Source organism: Corvus hawaiiensis, chromosome 7, assembly GCF_020740725.1.
Source record: "Corvus hawaiiensis isolate bCorHaw1 chromosome 7, bCorHaw1.pri.cur, whole genome shotgun sequence".
Lineage (NCBI taxonomy): Eukaryota > Metazoa > Chordata > Aves > Passeriformes > Corvidae > Corvus > Corvus hawaiiensis.
Genome location: NC_063219.1, coordinates 34,926,104 through 34,949,872, shown reverse-complemented (window position 1 = coordinate 34,949,872; position 23,769 = coordinate 34,926,104). Strand labels below are relative to the sequence as shown.

The window sequence follows — 23,769 nt, the reverse complement described above, 5'->3', positions numbered from 1 at the left end:
ACACAGCAGACATTGTCTAATATTAAACAAAATGTGAAACACAGAACATGCTTGACTGCACCAAGGCACAGATCCAGGCACTGACAGCACCTTAATAGGGATTTCTTTCCCAAAGCTCCCACTGCACTTCCAAAGCACTGGCCCAGCATCACTGCTGTCCCTGACCCATGGCTGGCGGCCACCACGCCCTGCATCAGCAGCACAGCTCATCTTCAAACACAATAATCTTTAAGATTATCAACTCCAACCATTCCCCCAGCACTGCCAAACCCACCAGTAAACCACGTCCCCAAGTGCCACATCTACGCAGCTTTTAAATAGGGATGGGAATCAACCACTGCCCTGGGCAGCCTGTTCCTATGCTTGACCCTTTTGGTCACTCTTCATCCTTTTGGTGAAGATATTTTCCCTGACATCCAGACCAAACCTCTCCTGATGCGTCTTGAGGCCTTTTCCTCTTGTGACTTGCTACCCAGAGAGCCTGGTCCTCACCTGGCTCCAACCTCCTGTCAGGGAGTTGTAGAGAATGAGAAGCACTCCCCTGAGCTTCCTCGGTGTATTTTTCATTTCTACAGACTTGGTAAATCAACATATTTTTCTCTGTAAAACAACAGGACAAACGAGTTTCAAGTTATTCCCATATGGTACAGCAGAGACTCGGGAGGGAGCTGGTCCTACAGCCAGCACTGCATCCCGTGTGCTCCGAGCTGCAACACTCTCATTTCACCTCAAATTTCACAGCATTTGGCTTCCACCACCTTCCCTCCCCCAAAATCCACTTCCTAGGTTCCCATGATTAGGTGAGACAGGGAGTTTTCTGGTTTTTCATTTTCAGAGACTTTAGAAGGAGTCTAGCAAAATCACTGCAGACAGCAGCTCTTCCATTTCTAAACCATGCTCTGCTGGTACATCAAAAATACTGCACAACTTTGCAATATTGAAGAGGTGGGGATTTTGTTGGTTTTCGAGGCTGTTTTGGTCAATGAGGATTCACACTGCAAGCAGAGGAGCGACAGAGGAATGGGAGTTGGATCTCTTTGGCCTTTCTACAGCTCACTGAGGGCAATGAACAGATCTATTTTTTCCCCAACATCTGTCTTCAGTCCCAGAGGATCATCAGCAGATTTTTATGCGTGTAATCTACTCCTGCAGAAAACACAGAATTACTGGAGAGTAGTTTATGTAAATATACTCTCCTCAGAAGAGAACAGTGTTTCTAATGACAAATTGAGTGAAATCTCACTTGGCATGAAGCAAATAAAGTAGTAAATATTTCAAGTTACCACTCTGCAGTAATAGAGACTGCATCTAAAATTAATTACTGTGGATCCGACATATCATACAAAGAAACGGAGTGACAGCCCAACCGTGATGTGACACATCTGCATTACAGCTTTTCATCTCAATTCTCTCTTCAACAGGCTCCATCAGCTGCTTGAATTCAGTATATGAAGTGATATTTTCAGCCCATCCCTACCAGAGAAGCAGCAATCTCCCGATTCTTCCCAGCAATGAGAAACCTGCCTGAATGTCACCGCTGTCACCGCAGAGCGCGGCCGTCAGGCACGGGGCACAGCTTATAGAGATGTATGTGTCTGATGCTGCTCTGCTGAACCCATCAGGCACAGCCCCTTGCAATAGAAACCAGAGCTAGGACTGCACTGAGTTGTAAAAGCCCATTTTCTCCGCTCCAGGAGTGTCAGACACTGGGAGATGAAGCGGTTCACCCAGTTAAAAACGTGGTGTGGGGCTGTTAGAGAAAACAAGAGATCTCTGTACATTGCTCTGGTATGACCTGGCTCTGCTGTGACTCTCCCTGGCAGTCCCTCAGCATGTCTGTCACTGGCAGGGATGGCTCATACACAGTGTCAAGGTTTCAGCAAATGCCCTTCTTACATCTCTCAAAACAAACACTTCACTGGTGCTTCAGCTGTGCAACAACACCCACAAGTTCTGTGTAGTGTTTGTTGGAATAAAAAACACTCTGTCACAGTGGAATCCCTTCTCCAAAGTCCTACTTTCAATTGCTTGCAGCACAAGGCTTCTGTTTCATCAGAGGAAAGATTTAAAACATCCACTACAAACAGGAAAAACACAGATGCTGACTGACACAAATGCTTTTCTCAAAGCATGGATGACCATAAATTGAATGTCTGTTGCATCCCATGATTGAAACAATCCTGGATTTCCATCCTCAGGTACACCCCAAGTACTTCACTAAGGTAAATTTTGATATATTTGGCGTACTCAGAGGACACAAGCCAAGAAGCTCAAGCCTTCCACTATGGAAGAGCAGCCACAGACCATGTTTCTCAGGGAACATTTGCATCTCTCCCTGCTCTGTCCTATCAATTGCTGGGATGTCCATCTCTAGTCCAGTCACTGAGTTAAATTGACATGTAACGTAGAAAGCAAATGAAAATTTGTAATCAAATCACTTAATTTGCCACACGAGCTGTTTAAGGATCAATGAACTCATATACACAAAGCCCAGTGAAGGTGGAAAACTCTAAGCAGCAGATAACAACCTATGAATGGTCTGATCATCTCTAAATGAAGTCAATAAGAATCGTTTACTGACTTTAGATCAGACACACCCCTCCCTTGCCACCTCAGTTACAACAGTGACAGAGAAGCTGCATTAACTATATGTGAATTCCTGCTAAACCCGAGCTCCAGAACAGTTACCAAAGGTTATTTGCAATGGAGAGAGGAAATGTCACATCATTCCTTGGCCCAATCCTGCTGCTGCACAGTGTTGTGACCACTGGGCAACAGCAGCATCCTGGAAATACCATTTCTGGGCTGCACTCATCTGCCTGGACACATCTGCAAGAACAGCTACTTGAAGCCTGCTCACATGGGGTAGGAGCCTGATTGCACCCAAAAAATATAAAATTATGAATGCCATCTTCCTCATCTGCAAAATGAATATTGGGTGCTCCACTTTACCCATGTGCTGTCGGAAGATTCTTCACTGTATTACATCTGAAGAGTTTTTTCCAAATGTCATGTTGGTGTGTGACAACCCCAGCATTCATAACATTCAGGGGAACTTTCATGAAGCAAAGGAGAATAGTAACACTTTTCCTTATTGGAAGAAACTGAATCTGATTTTTCATTCCATCAAAACCTCTCTTCACAGGGAGGATAAATCCCATAAATTGCTTTAACCCATCTATCTGCCTACAGCCCATCCTAGACACAATTGTAACAAAGCATGTAATCAAAGTAAATGAGCACAATTACCAATGACTGTAAATATAGGGGTTTAGGTTATTTTCTCAGACATTTCATATGTGACCATTTTACCACTGGTTTGCATTTAAAAATATGAATAAACTCTCTTATACTGCAGGATGAAAGGGCACACACTAAAATTTCACACAGAAAGCATCCCATCGCCGTGATTATTGTTATAACTATTCATCCAAATCTACTCTTCTCCCCTAAACAGAATATAACCAAATCACAAAGCGTGGCTAAGTAATAACCTGTTCCAAGGCAGAGCAGGGTCCCTTGCTATCACATTTCACAGCAAGACTCTTCTTTCACTTCTACCAGGCAGGAACAAGAAATGACTGTGTGTGGTTCCATTTATCCAGTGGCACTTCATGCAAATACCTCAGGTTTTCACACTGATGTTTCTAGTCCTGGTTATCCCGGTGGGTCAAACAGATTTCTCTAAGCCAACCTCACAGCTGTACAACTCTCTCAAGCAGTAACAGCTCCCTGACACGTCCCACCCCATCCATGCATCTGCACCAGGCAGTGCTGGCAGAAAAGGCCAGGAGGAATTACTTGGGACTTCCTTTATCTTCCATGTCTGACAGGAGCAGGAGGCACAGCTCGTTGCAAGCATTAGGGATCAGGTCGTGTGACACCGCAATAGCTTAATGGCATGGCGGGTGGCACAAGTCATGTCAGCAGCTAAGTGACAGTAACAGAGTCACCGGCCAGGTCGTGGCTCCGGGAATCAAGGAGCACATCCATATGGACGGCACGCAACAGCCTCAGCTCAGATAGATCTTCACAAAGGTGATATAAATCAAGCTCCTGTCCAGGACAGGTGCATGTCACAGCTGTAAGATGGGGAAGTTCATTCATTTAAATTACATTTTAAACCAGACAGAACCATAATCTGTCCTGAGGCACGTTAATACATCAGGTAGCCTGATCCATCTTTCAAAAGGTCCCGAGTGAGGTAATTTTTTTCTGCATTATGACCTCCCAATTGAAAACGAACCTTAAAATTGTATTTAAACTACATTTCTCCTTCCACTCACAAGTGCAAATTACATTATACATTTAGAAAAAATACAGAGGGCTGGAGCACCTCAGCTATGGAGAAAGGCTGAAAGAGTTGGAGTTGTTCATGCTGGAGAAGGCTCTGGGGAGACCTTAAAGCCCCTTCCAGTGCCTAGAGGGGCTCCAAGGGAGCTGGAGAGGGACTTTGGACAGGGGTGTGGAGCAATAGAGCAAGGGAGAATGGCTTTGAAGAAGGTAAATTTAGATTAGATATCAGGAAGACATTCTTCACCCACAGATGCTTTCACTCACAATCACACAACACATACGGTGTTGATGGGATGCCTGAGCTGGGAGCAGAGGAATTACCTTCCTGAGGGACCAAGACCTCTCTCCTGTCTTCAGCACGGGACAGCACCAGGCCCAGCTACTTCAGCAAAAGGTTTAGAAATCCCAAATAGGCAGGAATTGGGAGCAATCCCTTCTCCATGTCATGACCCAGTTTGGACAATGAAAGGCAGGAATTGACTCCAGTGCTCCCACAGGAGGCTGGGAATCCCCCCCAGCAGGACATCCAGGGCTCTTACAAAGAGCAATAACCTTGGTATCTGTCTGAATGACGGATTCCTGGTTTTGCACTATGCTGCATTCTCAGCCTTATGGACCCTGCAGGGCCACTGGTTCAATTTCACAGCTTAATTCAATCCCAAACTATCAAATACATGCAATTACCTTGTGACACTTGAATCACCATGCTGTCCAAGCTGGACAAGGAGCAGACACGGATTTGCGCACGCGCTGGCAGGCAGCGCACAGCCAGCAGCCACTGCCTCCAACAGCAGCCCCACGAGCCTTCCCTGCTGTTCTATTTTATTGTACAAAGTCAAACAGGTGCACTCATTTCCTGGGCATTTCTGAACAACTCCCTAAAGGGCACCACTGACCTGCAACAGCTCTGCAGCAGATGTTGTCTCTTGTCCCCATCCACCAACCCTCAAGCAGCGCCCAGCCCCAGCGGGAACCGTGGCCAGTCCCTCTTGGCCAGAAGGTGCACAGGTGGGGACACAGAGCAGGAGAAGGGCCCCAAACTGAACCACACCCCCAGTCCATCTCCTCAATATGAACACACTTTGCAGTGTTGCATCTGGAGCTCTTGGCCTCCCCGAGGATCTGACATCTCCCACACCGGACACAGAGTCATTGAGTCACGGAACAGTTTGGGTCACAAGGGAACTTAAAGGTCCACCTCCCTACTGTGGCCAGTGACACCTTCCACTAGACCAGCTTGCTCCAAACCCCATCCAGCCTGGCCTTGAACACTTCCAGGGATGGGGCCTCCACACCTTCTCTGGACAACCTGTGCCAGGGCCTCACCACCCTCACAGGAAAGAATTTATTCCTGATATCTCATCTAAACCTGCCCTCTGTTTGAAGCCATTCCCCCTTATCCTCCCATTCTATGCCTCTGTCCAAAGGCTCTCCAGCTCTCTTGGTACTCCCTTTAGGTACTGGCAGGCGCTCTGAGGTCTCCCCAGAGCCTTCCCTTCATCACAGTTTGGACTGTAATTTACCCTGATGCTGAGGGCAATGACCAACATGTTGCAGCTGTCATTTTGGCTGTTATTACACCAACTTTCCCAGTTCAATGCCTTGCTGAATAGCATGCTTAATTGAGTTTATTCCTTCATTATTCAGAGAGTACCACTCTGCTGACATTGTGTCCCACAGACGAAATATATTAAGATCTGCCAGTGTTGTTCCTAATGGCGCCAGATCATTATTTCCCTTGTAATTCTTCCTCTGTAGATGTTACTCAATGGTTCCCTACAAGGCACTGCTAAAAAAAGATTAGGACCCCAATGTTACCAGGAAACACCAGATGCTGCTTTATATTCCATAAGCAGTTATAGCTCTAAGGTGGAAAGCAGGGCCAGCAGAACATCTTCAGGGCCAGAAACATGTGAGAAAATTTCCCCTCACAATTCCACCAGACTTTCTTTGTAATGACGGACGAGAAAAGCACATTCCTGACCCTGCCTGAGTGGCACAATACCATTTCAACTTGATGCTGCAGGAGCAATGCCAGATGGATGGGTGGGATCCCAACCTAGGGGAGGAAACCTGTCTACAATTCCATCATTTTTTCAATAAAACCATAACATTTAAACCACTTTACAAAGCTGTGAATAACAACACGACAAGATGAGCAATGCCTTGTGCCCCAGTCATACCCATGTGTTGTGATGATCCAGGTACCTTTGGATGGGGAAGGACCACACAGCTGCTGGGCTGGTAACAATTCTTCTTTTTCTCTTCTGATCATTGGAATAAGCAGCAGCATTGAGTTAAAAATAAGACCAAGCATTCTCCAGATCTGCAATTATTCTCTCGACTTGTACTTGTCTGTACTCTTTCTCCCACTAATCACTGCAGCACTAAATAATACCAGGGGAGTCTGAAATCCAAGGCCAATCTCAGACCCAGTAAATGACTAATAACACGAGTTGTTTACACACATTTAATTCAACATACCAGAAGCAAATTCCTCACTCTCTTTAGCATTTTATTTGCTTATAAATACAAGTCAATACCACAAGATGGCACTTTCTTACTTGCAACACACACTATTATAAACACTTACCCTCTTCAAATGTTACCAGATTTTTACGACATGTAACTTCTCAGTGGTTCTGAAACATTTAAAAAAGCAAGACCTTCTACAAACTGCATTTGTGTTTGATGTATATTAAATGAGGTCAGGTAATTAAATTCAAAAAAAGGAATTTATAAATATTTCAGATAAGAAAATTTAAATACAAAAGCAGAGTTTGTTTTAATTAAACTGAATAACAATTTAAACTGGCCATAATGTATCTACATGGTTTAATTTAATTTAAAATCCTTTTTAAACAATCAAATCCTCTAGCCATTCATCAAAACACCTATCTACTCAGCTCTTTAAAAAATATTCTTGGTTAAGAAACCACCTATGCTTTTTCATAACAATCCTTATTCTGTCTTGTAGGTGGAAATGAAGCAAAATCATATTCCAGACTAGAAAACAGGATAAGAAGGAAGAAACTTTAAAAAACCTGATAACTTCAGACACTTCAATTCATTCTTCCTTGCATTTCTCAAAATACATGATCTGGTTTTAAAGTCTTTGAACGAAATGTAAACACTAGAAAACTCATTGTTGAAGTATGTGAAGAATAAAGAACCCTGCACTAATATAGTGCATAATGATGCTGTGTCAAACTTGTCATTTACAGTAAATGTCACATTTTCCTTGGGATTGTCATGCCTTTTTTTTTTTAAACTAATTCCTTTTGATGTCTGTAGATTCTCTCTTGTTTGGTTATTCCCATTGTTCAACAGGAAGAGATGTAATTTCTGGTCTCTTCAGAAAAGTTTCAGAAGATCCAAGTTTTTGACTCCATTTTTTGTTAACAAAGAGGTGACAAAATTCTCAGCTTGCAATACTTCTGTTCTGCCCAGGGTATTATACATCAGGAGATTCCTCAAAAAACTGAGAAGTCAGAGAGTTCCAAAAAAGAAAGCAGTTAAGGCAGTTGATGTCTACATTTGGATTTCTTGTCTATGTTACATATCAATGTCTCCATCGTAGGCCAGGGTTAGAGGCTTCTGCTGTGGTGGAGGGCTTTGATGCTGCTTCGTTTTTTTGCTGCAAGAAAAGCATTTCAGAAGACAAAATTACAAACTGTAACAAGCTCAGAAACATCATCAACCCCCAAACTTCAATTAAAAAAGTCAACTTTCCACAGTGGCCACTGAAAGCTGTAACGGGGCGGCACCACACGGCCCCTCTGGTGTGCTCTCACGTGTGTGGTATGGACACACAGCCTGCCAGAAACGGGCAGCCAGCTGTGCTGCCCACCTGCAGAGGATATAAAGCACATTTGTCTCCCATCTCTTCTCACAGCTGACAAAATAAGGAACACCTCACAGAAAAATCAGAGCATGAGCTGCCTGGGAGTGGGATATTCTCATTTTTCTTTGGCACGGTATTGAGGCAACAATAATTATTATTGAGAAATGCATTTCCTCAGCAGCCTCCAAGTGATGGAGAAGTGTGTAATGTTATTTAAAAAATCCTCTGTATCCTCTGCTGTGAAGCCACAGAGAAATGGAGCTACATGGCTTGGAAAATAAGGGAACTGCAGCTCCTAAGCTGTTATTTGAGCTTTTAACCCAAGAGAGAGGCTGAGAGAAAGACTAAGGGAGTGAGAGAGAATAAACTGTTGGATGAAAGAGGGCAGTGATGCTGTCAGGCCAGAGCTGTGACTCTCTGGTTACCTGCCCTGGTCTGACAGGGCCTGGGCCAGCTTGTACCAGGAATGTTTTTAAGTTCAGGCCAAATCCTTGGGAATTGCAGGACACCTGGATGCTTCCCACTTCTCCCTTCCTGTCCTCCCAGAGGCATCAAAGGCAGCGCCTTTCCAAATATTCAAAGCAGGGAGAGCAGCGCGAGCTCTGTAAGGCCGGGCTCACCTCCCCTGCCCGAGTAAGGCTTTGCTGGAGGAGGGCAGACACTCCTCACCCCCAGTAAAACCCCAGACCCCCTGGACTAAAGGTGCAGACCAGGCACCCTGTCCTTAACAATGGCTGGTGGGAGCAGCTTTAGACACAGGACATGTTTTCACCTGATGTATTCACTGCAAAAACCTATTTAGGGATTTTCTGAGCTGTAGCGAACAGCCAAAAAACCACAATTAACACCAAGAGACCCAATCTCCCATGAACTCTTATGCCATCTCTGAATCCATTTATCTTCCTGGCATGCACAGTCCTGGCAGCAGCAAGCTCACAAGGTAATAATGCACTGTGTGAAAAATAATATCTTTTGTTTATTTTAAACGACCATTTCATCAGATGCCTCCTACTTCTTTTATTGTGGGAAATAAAAATTCCATAGCACCCTTTCCTCCCCCATTCATGATTTCATAGATCTCTATTGTATTCCCACATCAAACATCATTTTTCAACTGAATGTCCCTATTCTATTTAGTCCTTCCTTGAGCAGAAGCCAGCTCACTGTTCCAATCACTCTCCTTGCCTTTCTTCAGTTTTACTTTATCTTTTTTTGAAGAATACAATAAAACCCCTTTCTAATCCCAGCAGAAGTCTGAATAAATATAAGGGCCTATTGATAACCAAAAATAATTCTTTCCCTGCATGGCCACCAAACTTCTTCCCAATAAAGGCTGTTAACATTTACAGTTTGGAGAGTTTTAATTACTCCGAGGTAGGGGCCAAATGAAGACATTTAGGCAGTCCAACTTCCATCCTTTCCTGAAGCCTTGAGCATTAAATGCCTGCAATGCAGTGTTGTGATGTATCTTGGATTATTTAAAAAAAAGCAAACTAGCTTTTATTTAAGGACAAAATACCTGCCATACTCACCACATCAGGTAGGATGTAAAAATCAGGAAAACAATGATAAAGAAGCCACCAGCTGATACTCCATATACCCATATCTTCAGTTTACCATCTGAAGACGAGGAAAAAGGATAGAGGTAGAAGAGGAGAGAATAAAAGACTTTATTCTAAAATACACAAAGTTTTAAGAGATCAAGTAAAGAGAAATTAGGAGCATCACTCATGGGGAACACAGCAAGGGCTGGCTGGGAGTAACCCATAAACCCTATACTTCCGATAGCAAAGAGGATTTCTGAAAAAAATCCATCATTTTAAAGACAAAACTTTAATGGAAAGGGGCAGGGACATGGGATAATTGGGGTAACATTCCCTCCAGAGCCCAGTGGCTGCCCTGGCAGAGGCAGTTCAATGCTGAGCTGACCCAGGCAGACACAGGCAACACCTGATGTGTTTAGCTGAGGGCTGAGAAGGGATGGGATTGTTCTCCATAAAGACTTGAGGGTCGGCTGGGGTAAACACCAGCAAGCACGAGTGGAAAAGCTGCTTAGAACTGGGAAACACTCGGGCAACAAATGGGAATAAATTCAGCTTAGAATAAAAACAAGAATAGGCTTTGTAATAGTAAGAGGGATAAAGCTGGGAAAGGACTTTCTGGTTGGGCCACAGGAGCAGGAGACAAAACTGGCTTTAAGACAAGGTAAGGCTGTGAACTGGGCTGTTTGGGCTGCAGTGACCCAGGACCCCTGCAAGAACCCCTCCATGCACATGTGGGCTTGAGTCTGTTCAAACATTCCCTTGTCTCAGAACACTTTACTTGGACAGATCCTTATTTACAAGCTTTGCATTAATAATAACAGCAATTTTTGAAAGACCAATACTTCTGTTCCTCTCTCTGAACTGGCTGGACAGCTTTCCCTGTAGGGAGCAGCAGGTTTGGTACTTTTCCATGCAGCAGCAGCCTGAGCTGATTCACAACAACAGAGCTGCAAAAACACACTGGAGGCAGGAACAGGAACCTGTGCTGTGCCCACAGACACAGTTTGAGAGAGGCCATTTCAAATTCAGTCAAGTGAGAGGGACAATCACTGAGCCTGGTTTTCATTTTATGTTTGAATGACAAATTTTTTCAAAGGGAAACACATTTAATCAGATCCCATTCTTTCTCATTTTTCTTCCAGGCTTTGTGGAAAGGGTGAGTACCTCTCACAGATTTTCTCTGCTCCATAAAACACTTGCAGACTATCTCCCATGAGAGAAGAGCTCTGTTCAATTCATCAGGTCCGGGTTGGTTTGTTTGGGTTATTTTGCTGAAGTCTAGGTATGAAATTTGTTGCCCTCTCAACTGGAGATGGCCAAGAAACGTTTAGCAATCCTGCAAGGGGACTGTCACAGCCACATAAAGGCGTCACAGCATGTCTGCTGTGAAGGCAGCTCTGCTCTCCATCCCCAGCAGAAAGGCACTGGACCATGTCATCTGACAATTTACACAATGTTATTTAAATTTTCTCTCAAGTTGAAGAAAAGTTTCTGTACCTGAACTCTGGCCTCTCAGAGTGTGGTTAAGAGAGAAAAGCACAGCCTGATTTGAAATCAGTTCTGTGCACTCCTGTAGAGCGTTTAGAAGAACAAAAACATCAGCCTCATTAAATCAAAATAAAATTAGTGTTCCAAACTGTAAACAGGAAGGGCAATCACAGATTAGCTGGAGAAGGCACACATACTTTCACTGACCAACACAATGTCAAGGACTGCGGTGCTGCAGGGTGTTAAATGCCATCCATACAGCAGCTCTCACCACAGACCTGCTATCAAGAGCAGAACAGGTAGGTAACAGTGATTTCCTGGCTCAGCCAGCAGTAACTACTGCAAACCCCAGACTGGTGAGCCTGAGATCCTCTTTGAGGGGAGTAATTACACATTTTGTCATGAAGTTAGACAAAGGGGAATGATTTGAAGAGCACCAGCCTTGAGCTGGGGTCTGAAGAGCACATTCAGACTGAAGAGTTACCTGCAGGATGCCATGGGGTTGGTAATACACTTAGCACACATGGAGCACCTTTATTCCTTTCCCATGTATTGTTTGTATAACATTTCTGCCCTAAAATTAAGCAACACCATGTTCTGTAAAAGTTCCTCAGTCACTACTTCTTTTGCAGACCCTGGGTGAGAGTTGGCTCACAGATGCTTCACTGAGGTAAAGCTCTCCAGAAGCTTTTGGGGCTGCAGACTCAAATGTAAAAAGACAAAAAAGAGAGGACTGCAGCACCTACCTATGCCTCCCTCCCTTTTTCTAACCCCATAAAGGTACCAGCCAAAGAGACGACACCTAAGTAAGACAACCTACAGAGGGTCAGGGATGTTGACAAAAAGGCAATTAACCTCAGACCTGTGACTCAAACTGCTGGTGAACTGTGTGGGTGAACTGGATGAAGGGTTTGATCGAAAAGCAGCCAACTTTAAAAGGCTTTGGACTGAGCTCTCTGAGCCCAGAGACTGTCAACGCAAAGGTTAACCACTGTCTGCAAATCAAATATGTAAATGTAACATTCAAAGTGTGCTCACATATATCAGACAGAATTATGGTCCCCTGAAGCCCCTAACAGAACCTTTCCCTACATGTTTTCTGAAGTCTCGTGTTCGTTAGGAACTAATTGCAAACAAATGCAATGTCAGGTACCAGAAGAGGGGGAAGAACTGCACTGCCAGTATTTCATAACACAAGGAAAACAGATGCATTTCAGTCAAACCTGATGTGCCTGACACATTTGCTTCCCATTTTTAAAGTCTATTTGCATTTCAGAAATTTGTTTTGGATTAATTCATCTTCAAAACAACAGTCCAAATGGGAATCAGCTATTGCAACAATAGCAGACCAGTCTGAGCACATCCAGTCCATGGGTCCAAGTGGGAAGGATTTATGCTGTGGACGTCAAAGATCTACCTGGGACGAGCTGCTTGGGCACAGCAGCTTGTCTGCCTTTGTGGGACGCTTTTAATGTTTTAACTTCAACACTGAAGATAAACTCTACACTTTCTACCCTATTCTTTTAATATATTTTTGAAATATGGCAAGAAACAACCAATGTCTTCTTTAATGAAATCTTAAGCACTTCCTGCTCTGAAACTTCTGAAGCGCTAGTGATCAATATCTTTCCTAGTCCAAACATATTACTTCTAGAAACATCATCAGATAATAGTTCTAAACATTCCCCCAAATCACATATGAGTGTACTTTTGCAAAATATTATTGCTTCATTCTGTCTTTGCTATCTCTCAACATAAGAGATTGTGATTCCTCTGTACAGGCACAAAGGCATGAAAGACAGCATGCGAGCTGGAAACCAGGAGGTTGCTCTGCAGCTCCCAGACACAATCTCTGATGTTATCATCTACAAAGCTTGTACCCTTCCTCTACAGACACCTTCTAAAGACAATCTATTCTATTCATATTTAAGTTTTTCACCTGGATTAAAAGGTTGAATAGACCATCCTTTGAAAATGTCATGCATTTTGGAGTTGACAGGTTTATTTTTTCCGGCAATGGTCTTAACATCAGCTTTCTTATCTTCTAAACCTGGTACCTTCACGCAGTAATCCAGGAAACCATTTGATCTCATCACTTCCGTATATCCCCGCTCACAGCCGCAGACTCCCCTCTGGGAGATAAAAGGGAATTCAGCATTAAACCAAACAGTGCCCTCCCACAGAACAGTGCACACTGTAGGGAAAGCATGAACAAACTGCAAGGTATAACCAGCACACACCAATTCACCACCTCCAAAACAAACCAGTCAGGAACTGGTGCCTGCAAGCCCATTTCAGTTCAAAAAAACCCCAAATATGTTTGGGGAATTGGTTGAAGAAGAGTGAGTAATTATAGAGAAGTCCAACATATAAACGTTTTCATCCCAATAGGCTTAGTAACAGGAATTTGTGGCAAGCTCCTCTTGTCAGTAACAACTTCCCCACTGACCCTGCTGGGCAATAGAACAGACAAAACAAAATCAATCTCCCTTCAGACCCAAACCCTCCTCATGTGTTTCCACTCTGGTATTTCACAGGGCTATCTAAAATGAAGCTTTCTTATGACCAAATATCCACTACCCTGGATCAGACTGAGCAGTTTCTTCTTGAGGTTTTTTAAAAGTCTGTGGTTTGCTAAATAGATACTCAATTTTCTGGATTTCTATTTTAAAACAGTTTTTTTTATACTGTTTTCCTTTGCTGATTGTCTTATATCTCTAATGTCTGTCTGAGGGTCTGATACTCTTGATCTGAACAGGTGATTGATGCTCCTTTATCTCCTCTTTTACAGAAGTTTTAAAAAGTCCCTTTTCTATAGAAAAGTACAACAGCATTCAATGAAAATTAAACCAAGAAGTCCCAAAACCCCTCCACAGAACAAACCCAGATGTGCAACACCACATAAATACTGCCATCACTCGTTTGTGCAGGTTCATGGTTTCCTTTCAGGATGAAATTCCCACAGCTTCCTCCAGGTGGTACCACGGACACACTAAACTATTTTCTGAGTCCTGGAATGCAATCTAAGACGCAATCTAATTGATTAGATCTCGCAGTGTTAATTTCCCAGCCCTGCTCTGCATCGAGCAGTTACCTGTGTGCAGTAGGAGAAGGGTTTCCTGCACGCCGGGCTGCAGTGCCAGACTTCGGCAGGTTTCGTCCGAAGAGGACACCCTCCTGGAAAAGAAAATACTGAGTGCCTTCAAGGGCATGTTTCTAAATGTTTTCATCTTGGATCACCACAGTGTAAGAAGTGCTTGCTTGCTTATTTTATATAGTTAAATACTAGTCTATTAAGCATATTAGCATAATATCTGTAGGCATCGCATTAATTAATTTGCCGTAACAAGGCAGGGAATTATTATCATACCCATCTAGTTAATGGAGAACAGAGATACACAGATTTAAGCAATTTGCCACTGGCCACATAGGAAGTTGGGGACAGAATCAGGAATTAGATGCAGATCTTCTGTGTCCTCATTAATGTCTTATCTACATAAAAAGACATAATCCACATTAACGCCCTTGCCCATCCTCACTTGGGAAAGCCTGTGCTTCTATAGGAATAAAAACACGTTAATGAGTTCTTAAATACTTGGCAACCTTTGCACCTAACACTTTTGTTATTATCCTAACTAGTCATTATAAATAGAACCAGACATGAACATCTGCATTTTTGTTTCCACTCTCTCCTCATTTACCCTGTGCATATTGAAAGAGATCCCATGGATACGCAGCCCTACTGCCTTTGTCAATCTCTCACGGAGCTTCAAAGTTCTGGCCATGAATTTCCCTTTTCATCCTGCACAGGCAGAATTTGTAGGTCACGGCAACAGCAGGAATCTCGCAGTTTGAGTGACTCGAGACGCCTGTGTTTTGAAAAGAAGAGGAGGTACAGAAGATGGGGTCTCTTACACGCGTGTGATGTTCTCTTCTGCTCTCCACCGCCACAGGAAGGTTGAACTGAGGGCTGTGCAAGCCAGCCCAGGCAAGCCTTTATTATGTGTGCACTCATTTCTGCCCATGACCAGCTTGCCAGTAAGGGCAATTAGCCCAAATACTCCTGTGTAATACATGTGTGACATTGAGCTGACAGCAAGGCTGGTGAGCTCCCACCTGTCCTTCTACACACAGATCCAAACTGAAATTCTGGAAGAGCGAGGAAGGATGCCCAACTCCCTCTGAGCAACAGATGCAGAAGCAGAAAAGCCAGTGTGGAGACATTTCATTCCCAAGTGTGCGAAGCCATTCGGGGACATACCTGTGACATTCACTCCGTCTGAGCGCTGACACCACACCGTGCGCACGTTGTCTCGCCAAAGGCTGGTTTGCCACAGGTAGTCGTAACACTTCCCTCCTGCAACATCAACACCAGTTACTCTTCACCTTGCAACAAACCCAGGATAAATTCTTGACAGGCAGGAAGCAGCGCTGTGGCTGAGCTACCTGAGCAAGGCCGTGTTTCCATCTCCTGTCCGGAGCAGCTCTCCCGGTTCTCCGGAGACTGGACGATGAAGGCCCTGGATCGAGACTGGCGCCCAGTTGTCTCAAAGCTCCTGCCATTGATGCAGGTGAGCTCACAGGAGCTCCACTCTGACCACTCTGTCAGGTGGCAGTCGCCTGCACATTGAAAGAAGAAATCACAGGTTTTCAGAAAGAATTAGCCTTGAAGGATAAGAACAACCTAAGCATACAACAGCTTTAATAGTGAAATATCCCTAGGACATCACGCAGTAGTACACAATATTTGGATTTTCCGCTTCACGGGGTATCTCATTTTATCAAAAAACAAAGGAAGAGTTTCTCGGGTGATCTAGAAACAGCAGACTGAGCATTTACCTGATCTGCTGAAGCACAGATTTGTACTACAAGGGCTGACAGTACTGAGAGCTATGGGAGCATGTCCACCTCAGACAGCTACCACAGGCAGAAAATTCACTGTGACCTTCCAAACCCTTTACCTGGGCAAGGCACAGAGCAGGGTAACTGCAGCACGCTTTCCTTCGATGGCAGCTCACCACATAATTCCTTTTGTACTGGTTCGGATGTAGCAGAAACTGATGCATCATGCACTACACACGTGAGGTTCCGGACTTGCAATCCATCTCCACACTGTCCACCCTATGGGATAATGAAAGGGAACAGAGGCCCACATCAAAGACATTAGCAGATGACAGAACACAGTAGATTCTACATGAAAGTCTTCAAAGATACAAACTTGGTCTGCAACAGTATCCCCAGTTGTGAGATGACAGATGGAGATCTCCACTACACACCTCTCTACAGAAGCTTGGAGGCAGGGGCAGGGCCACACAGGAAAGTGTGTCATTACCAAAGGTGTGGAAGAGGCTACATTCATAAAGGATTAATACCATCTTTGAGGTCTGTCCTTCTTGTCTTACTCAAATTAATGAATTTACTGATTCTTAATTAATGCCCAGTTACATGAACACAGACACTTTCGGCTTCTCTGAAGAAGCCAAGAGCAGGGCCTGCCCATAAGGAACAGACATTTCCTCTACCCTCCTTTGATGATACAGCCCAAGAAGAGCACTCACATGATTTAAACCCTGCCACAGCAAAAATCCTTACTGCACCATGGGCTGTGTCATGTTCTAAAGGGAGCAGACAGAGATCACCAACTCGTGTCACACACCCGAGTCAGCCATCATCTGTCACCACTAAACCCCATTTGAACAAGCAAAAGGAGGCTCCATCTGAGCCACTCCCTGCCCATCATCCCAGTTCTGAAATACCCAGGCATACACCAAACTACTGACAATTGACTTCCTTTAGTGGAAAATCAATATTCCTTGGCCAAAGTTATGATCAAGAGCTGAGGATGCTCTGAGAGTTAAAGCACTGAGGCTATTTCTAGAGGCTGGAATTGCTTCATTCTCATTAGATAAAGAGCTGTGATGCTGTTGAGGTGCCTCATGTCTGCATGATGCCTTATGAACGCGCGCCTGAAGCCCTGCGAAAACGGCACTTTACAAAATTGAGTAAACAAAACTCAAGAAGAAGGAAGAAACATTGCTTTTATATAACCAAGGGAAATGCTCCTTTGGATTTCTTGGCAGTGGATTCTTTTAAAATAATGGACTTCATCTGCAGAACAGAATGGCTCCTACCGAGTGCATTCATCCAGCAGCAGGTTTGCTAGCAGGAATCTCGAGAACGCCTCTCCTGCACACACCTGGCAGCTTTTGCATTCTCTCCCTCCCTTCTGTTGCAGATCCACAATAAAATGGAAGTAAGAGCATAACTAGCTGGATCTAGAGCAGCTGCTAATCTAAAGCATCCTAAAGAAGTATCAGGGTAGATTTACTGTATGCAGCCAGATTCCAAGTTTTAACACCGTGGCTCACTTTAGAACTTTACTGCTCTAAATTACTGTTTCACTGCTGAAACTTCTGTTGTGGTCTGAGATTAATGGTGCGTGAAACACTCGTGCCATGGGTTAGAGTGCTTAGCAATGGCTGGTGGGAACAGAAGATGATGGGAGAATATTCTCGGGGGAAATGGGCACTAATCAAACTGCAGTATTTCCAGTTTGAAATGACTCCAAAGAATGACTAAATGACTGGAGAAGACAGAAACGGTTTTCAAAAATATGCTTCTTCTTCTTCTACAAACAGTATATAATTATTTACACACATATTAATATATAAATAGTAATAAGAATACTGAGAAATAAATAGGTCAAAACAATAAATTTTTTCAGTACAACACTTTCCACTATAAAAGGCCACAGGCAAAGTCTTCATTTTTCTATAACACTATATTGGAACTACATTAATATTTTCTAATGCTTAGAATAAAAAAAAACCTCCAAACCTATGAATTCTCAAAACAATCCTGAAGATAAAGATTTGCTTTTTAACAGCAGCTTCCACTTGCCTTCTTTCTTTCAAGACCACCAATGGGTTTTTACAATCGATTGAACACACTTAGAAGATAAAATATCACCCTGTCACTTACAGTAGAAGATGCTTTTTGGTATATTTGAAAAGGTCTTAAGCAATACAGGAGCATTGCATTAACTTCCTTATCATCTTCAAAATTATTCACGTCCTCAAAATTATACATTTAATTAACTGGTGTGGAACCAGAGGAAGTTTGTGGCAGCAATGGCACACTAAGGATGCAGGGAATAGCTGCTAACCAGAGGAGAACTGAAAGGAAACCATCACATATTCAAAACTCAGAGGATCAATTCTTTATTGTAAATGCTCTTTGGAAGGTGTGATCCTCTGAGGTTTGCCTAGAACCAGGATTTGCCTCGAGTCACGATCTCCTTGCAGAAATATGTGGGAATTTGACTTCCACAGGGGATTCCTGCCATTTGTCTGCAAAAACTCCTATCCTGACCTTTCAGAGGATGCAGAACTCATCCCGGGTTTCCTAACTACAGGATGTATGTGTCCCTCCAGCAGCACCTGCATGGAGCCTCCACCTCTCACCCTGCTCACCCTGCTAGGAAAGTAAGGAGAAGGTTTACACCTCCTGTGTCAGACAGCCAGGAATCTCTGGAATTCAGCACACTGATGTAAGGCAGCATGTCCACAAGCCTTCTCCCACATCACATCTGATACTTCCTACATATAACACTAACAAGACAGGAGGTAACAGCCCTAATGAGATGCTTTACCCAGATGCACCTTCAAGAAATGTTTTCCCTTTTTGGCTTTTACTGGGGTTCATGTGTTCACAGTTATTTTAGGTAAAGAGTTGATTGGGCAATGCTTTCACAGGTTGATGAGCATTTAATCAGGTAAAAGTCTCTCTAATGAGGGAGTGTGGCATGATCACATTTAAGGGAGTGCTTTTAAAACCATTAGAAAGGAAAGGTTCTTAGTCTTGTTAGGTATGTCAGCCAGCTTGTGTTTGATAATGCCTGGCTATTCCACTTATATTCCCTTAATGGAAAAAATGACCAACAGTGTCAGCCACTGCTAATTTTTTTTTTAAGCTGATCAGGGTAAACCACTTCAGCTCTAGGAGGAAAACAAGTAATGTCCTGTAATCCTCTGAAATTGGATGTACTGACCAGTTCCCAAGTTCTGCATTCCTCTGGATGCAAGGAAAATGCCCCATGCTGCCACAGGTGTGCCTGGGATCTGTGCAATTACTTGGGGAGCGATGCACTGATTTCCATACTGTGACAATCAGCAACGCAGAACACTAAGCAGGCTCTATTCCTAACCATGAAGACACCTCTAATTATTCACATGAAGCCAATTTAGCATAAAATAGTCCTCCTACAACTAGGAATTGCAGTCTCAGTTATAACACAAGAAAAAAATATTTTAGCCTTATAATTAATTGTCCCATTTCTATTATTACAGAAGACACTTTCACACTATGCATTTTGGCCTTACCAGAGGATGCTTTACCTTCTTTCACAAAGCATCCTTGAAAACAGGACTTCTGAAAGCTTTCTTTAGAACACAGGCTTAAGCTGATTTTCCAGTAAAGCACAGGAATAAATCACCCTGTATTTATGAACTACATTTAATTCCTGAGCACCTCATTAAAGAGAAGTGAACATGAATAGAATGGCTTCTCTCCAAAACAAAGCAGAGGGGAGAGAAACTGCTCTGTGGTAATTGAAGGAGAGAAGCAGGCTCTAACTCACTGAATGCAGGGATGGTATCTGGGTTATGGAAGCCTGTGATTACTCGCTCTGAGCTGAAATTTAGCTGGGTTTGGGATGGGCACACTTTAATCTGCACAATGTGTTATTTATCTGGAGTAAGCTAGGGCCTTAATTCAGCTTCCCTACTAATTCTTTTATCAGCTTTGTTAGCTCCTACGGTTGAAGGCCTCTTCCCTGATGTTTAACAGAATCTCCTTACGTTAGCTGGACAAAATATCAGCTGATGCTACCATTTTGCTCTATTTATGTTATACATATGTTATACACGTTTTACATGCTGAGTACAGCACATACAAGGACCACATTCACATCACTAGTTGCAATGAGTTGTTGATTATAGAAAATACAAATATACTTCTGTTTCTCTGATCTTGGACTGTCACTATCCAGATTTCATTTGTGAAAACCTGGGAAAATTCTGGGTATTTATTGCGCCACTCACATATTCACTACACGTCCCTCCACCACACTGAGAAATCACGTGGGTATTCAAGGCATTGGCAGAGCAGAAATCACAAGGGATGTGTGTCTTTATGTGCATTATTGGCTTCAATCTCCTACACGATACAATGTGGAGAAGCAGCCACAGATCTGGCACAGGTCCTGTCCCCTGGGACCAGACAGGGCTCGTTTCCACCACACTTCTCCTACCTCCATCTCACCAAAGCCAGATTTAAGAAGCCTGATAAACTTCACTGTGAAAGATTCACCTCTGCTTAAACTGGGTTACCAACCAATAATGTTTTAATATTGGAAATGTGATCTAACAGATAAGGAGAGAAGTAAAAGTCCAGATGGGAAGAAAAAGTCAATTCAAGCTTGATGGAAGTCACTGCCAGTGAAAAAATGATGGCCCCAGTGCTGAGCACAGGTGCCGAGGGTAGGGACAGCACACTGGAACTGAATCCAGACATTTTTAGATCATTAAAAAGATAGCCAGCGTAAGGAGAAAGTAGAAACCAGCCCTTCATACAATAACTTACACTACTGTACTGGAGACCTGGGGGGGAAGACCTGCTGTACAGTCCTTCCAAAGAAAAGGAAATAAAAAAGATAAAAAAAGGCTAAGCTGCCTTGATGTCTAGTGTATCTATTTTCTTGTTAGAGATATCTTATGTAATTAAATTATAGGTCACCACGACTATGCCCAGTCAAACACATTCACTCCCTAAATCCCCTACAGTAATTCTATGAGCACACAGTACTTGAACCTGTATCACTACTTATGAATGGCTGCTGATGGTTGGAAGATGAGGGGCAGGGGTTCACAGCTCCTGAACTTCCCCCTCTTCCCTACAGACCTTCACCAGCCACAGAGACACCTCCGGCCCATGACCAGCAATTAATCCCACAACATGACGAGGGTTTTGCCGTTGACCCCAGGGGAAGCTCTGGAGCCGTCGGGGAGCACTGGAGAAAGCCTTACCTGGACCATGCAGGGAGACCAGGGGCCCAGCAGCCAGCTGTAGCAGGGCTTCACCGGGCAGCTCCTGTGCTGGGTGAGCTGGCCCGGGCAGGGCCTGCCCTCGCCCGCTGCCCGCAGCACCACAGAGCGCCCACGCACCATCTGGCCTAGGCGGGGGGACAGACAGCACACAGCCCAGGAGACATGCAGCGAGAGAGAGACAGAGAGAGAAAGAAACAAAGAAAGAAAGACAGATTTTGTAATTTATCAGAATTCCTAGTTCATTTCCCACCACTAAAATCTGTTAAAAAAGCAATTAATTGGGAAGACTGTTTGTATAATAGGGATGTGATTGCTAAGTCTAAGAAATGCAGTCACTGATATTTTCAAGCACACTTTTTAAACACAGTTTTGTATGTTTTCCAAAGATAGTATTTGTTTATGCAACACATTTAAATACTTGACTAGATCCTGATTATTAAATATGACAGGAAAATAATTCCTATGACAGCAGCATTTCTACCATTACATATTCAATATGTTTCCAGAGATTTTTAACAAATGAAATTTCTTTTTATGAGCAATTATGTGGACCTAATTTGAAAACTGCAAACACTGTAGTAGCTATTACCATCCATAACCACTTCTACCATTTCCATTAAAATCCTATTTATTATTGGTGAAAACTTCTTCAGCCACTGAATGGAAAAAGCAATTATGTTACTACTTTTGAACTAATAAAACTGAATATATTCATTAAAGTTACAGCAATTCCATTTCCGCCTCCTTTGCTGTCCATTTATGTCCAGGAATGTTTTCACTCAAAATGTTTCAATTAGAATTCCATCTCCAATTAAAAAGAAAAGTGGAAAAGAAAAAGCCCTTATGCAGTGGGATGCAGAAGATTGTGCTGGGGATAAAATTTCTGCCCTGTCTTTCAACAGGTGTAGATTTGAGTTAAAAACTGAAAGGTCTGGGCTGTAAGGGCAGACAAATACAACAAGGCAGAGGTGAGTGGTAATTGTTAACCCAGTGCAAAGGAAGAGATAAGGTGTTGTTGGAGCTCTCCCTTTTGGATCACTGCCCTTCAGCTGCTTTTGTGAGCAGAGGGGAGTCTGGTGGGGGAGCAAACACCCTGCAAAATAGAGAGGCTGCAACACCCAGCCAGATCCTTCTCCCAGATATTTATGCACACGATTTTTAATTAAGGATTCTGCAGGTGTAAGGCATATCTCTGATACCTGTCATCATGATCATCCACAGAGCAAGGTTTCCAAAAACATTTTAGCAAATAAAAATTAAAAGCAGACACACTTGGAAAAGGCACCTTAGCAAGCTCTCTTACCTTTATTCCCTTGCTCTGACCCACTGAATTCCATTTTTAAACCCATTAAAACCAATTTTAAGACTTCTTCCTTTTCCAGTTTTAATCCCCTAGACCTGAGGAGTTTGTAACAGAAGTGATGATAAAAGCTGTTACCCACACAACTGCATTCAGCCATCACGGAATCAGACACATCAGGAGATGGAAAAAATCCTACCAGCTGAGAGGAAAGGAAAAAGGAAAGGATAAAGGAAAGGAGAAGGAGGAGGAGAAGGACAGGAGAGGAGAGGAAGGAAAAGGAAAAGGACAAAAAGGAAAAAAGAAAAAGGAAAAGGACAAAAAAGGAAAGAAGAAAAAGGAAAAGAAAAAGGAAAGGAAAACTCCAGTGGTTCACTGGGAGGTCAGAGCAGGGGAAGGGGAACCTCCCAGCCTGCTGCTGATGAACCCCACAACAGCTCTCCCTGGCCCAACTGGCCAAAATTAGCTGTTCCCTTCTCTCCAGCCAGAGACCAAATTTTCCTTAATGCTGAATGCTAAGTATTGGTGAGCAATGGAAAAGGCTCTTTGGGAAACAGTGGGAAGCCTATGGCTGCAGGGTTCTTGGGGCACCCTGCCAGGCACCAGCTCCCTGAATGGAGCTAAGGAAAAGGAGGTCTCCTAAGGTTAAAAGATCCAATTTCATTAGGAGGGACTTGAAAGCCTGAAGCATTCATCAAGCTGTTTTAATTAACTAAATAGTTTCCTTTTGTACACTCTGTTTAACATGTTTCTAGCAATATGTAAATGGGAAGATCATTGAACAGAAAGAGGAATTAACAACCTTTCTTTCCATTTTAGTTTCCTCCAGTTGGTTATCCAAACTATTGAAACTCACTACAGCCCCAGTGGTCAGCAGGGGTTTGACTCAGTCTATCACTTTCTTTTTACACTGTGAATGAATCATTGAAGAAAGAAACTTCACTGAAACCTTTCTTTGCACAATGACTGCAGTGAGTTTCTTGAAGCTCTAATTTTTTTTACTCCAAAGACATTATCTAGGTGTTTGATTACCACTCAAGTAGCAGAAAAACTCAATTTTTTCTTTTTGAATACCTTATCTTTTGCTGCCTATGCAGAATAGAATCTCACTGGATCTGAAATTAATTTGCTTCCAATACAAACTCTAGAAGAGTTGAAGGAATCCTAGTTATTTTTTTAATTTTCCTTTGA

General features: G+C 43.2%; 1 protein-coding gene across 7 annotated transcripts in view; it reads right to left on the bottom strand.

Moving 5' to 3' along the window:
- Positions 1–6,790: 6,790 nt before the first annotated feature.
- The window catches only part of THSD7B (thrombospondin type 1 domain containing 7B), a 299,255-nt gene continuing 282,276 nt past the window's right edge, over positions 6,791–23,769 (bottom strand). For 4 of the 7 annotated variants that reach the window (XM_048309745.1, XM_048309748.1, XM_048309746.1 and 1 more), the window contains 8 exons: positions 21,258–21,403; positions 16,134–16,293; positions 15,619–15,792; positions 15,434–15,529; positions 14,267–14,349; positions 13,112–13,304; positions 9,673–9,760; positions 6,791–7,933 (listed from right to left, as the gene is read on the bottom strand). In XM_048309745.1, coding sequence (XP_048165702.1) covers positions 7,852–7,933; positions 9,673–9,760; positions 13,112–13,304; positions 14,267–14,349; positions 15,434–15,529; positions 15,619–15,792; positions 16,134–16,293; positions 21,258–21,403 — 1,022 coding nt within the window. In that variant the 3' untranslated portion in view covers positions 6,791–7,851. The other 3 variants (XM_048309749.1, XM_048309750.1, XM_048309751.1) reach the window with 3 other exon arrangements.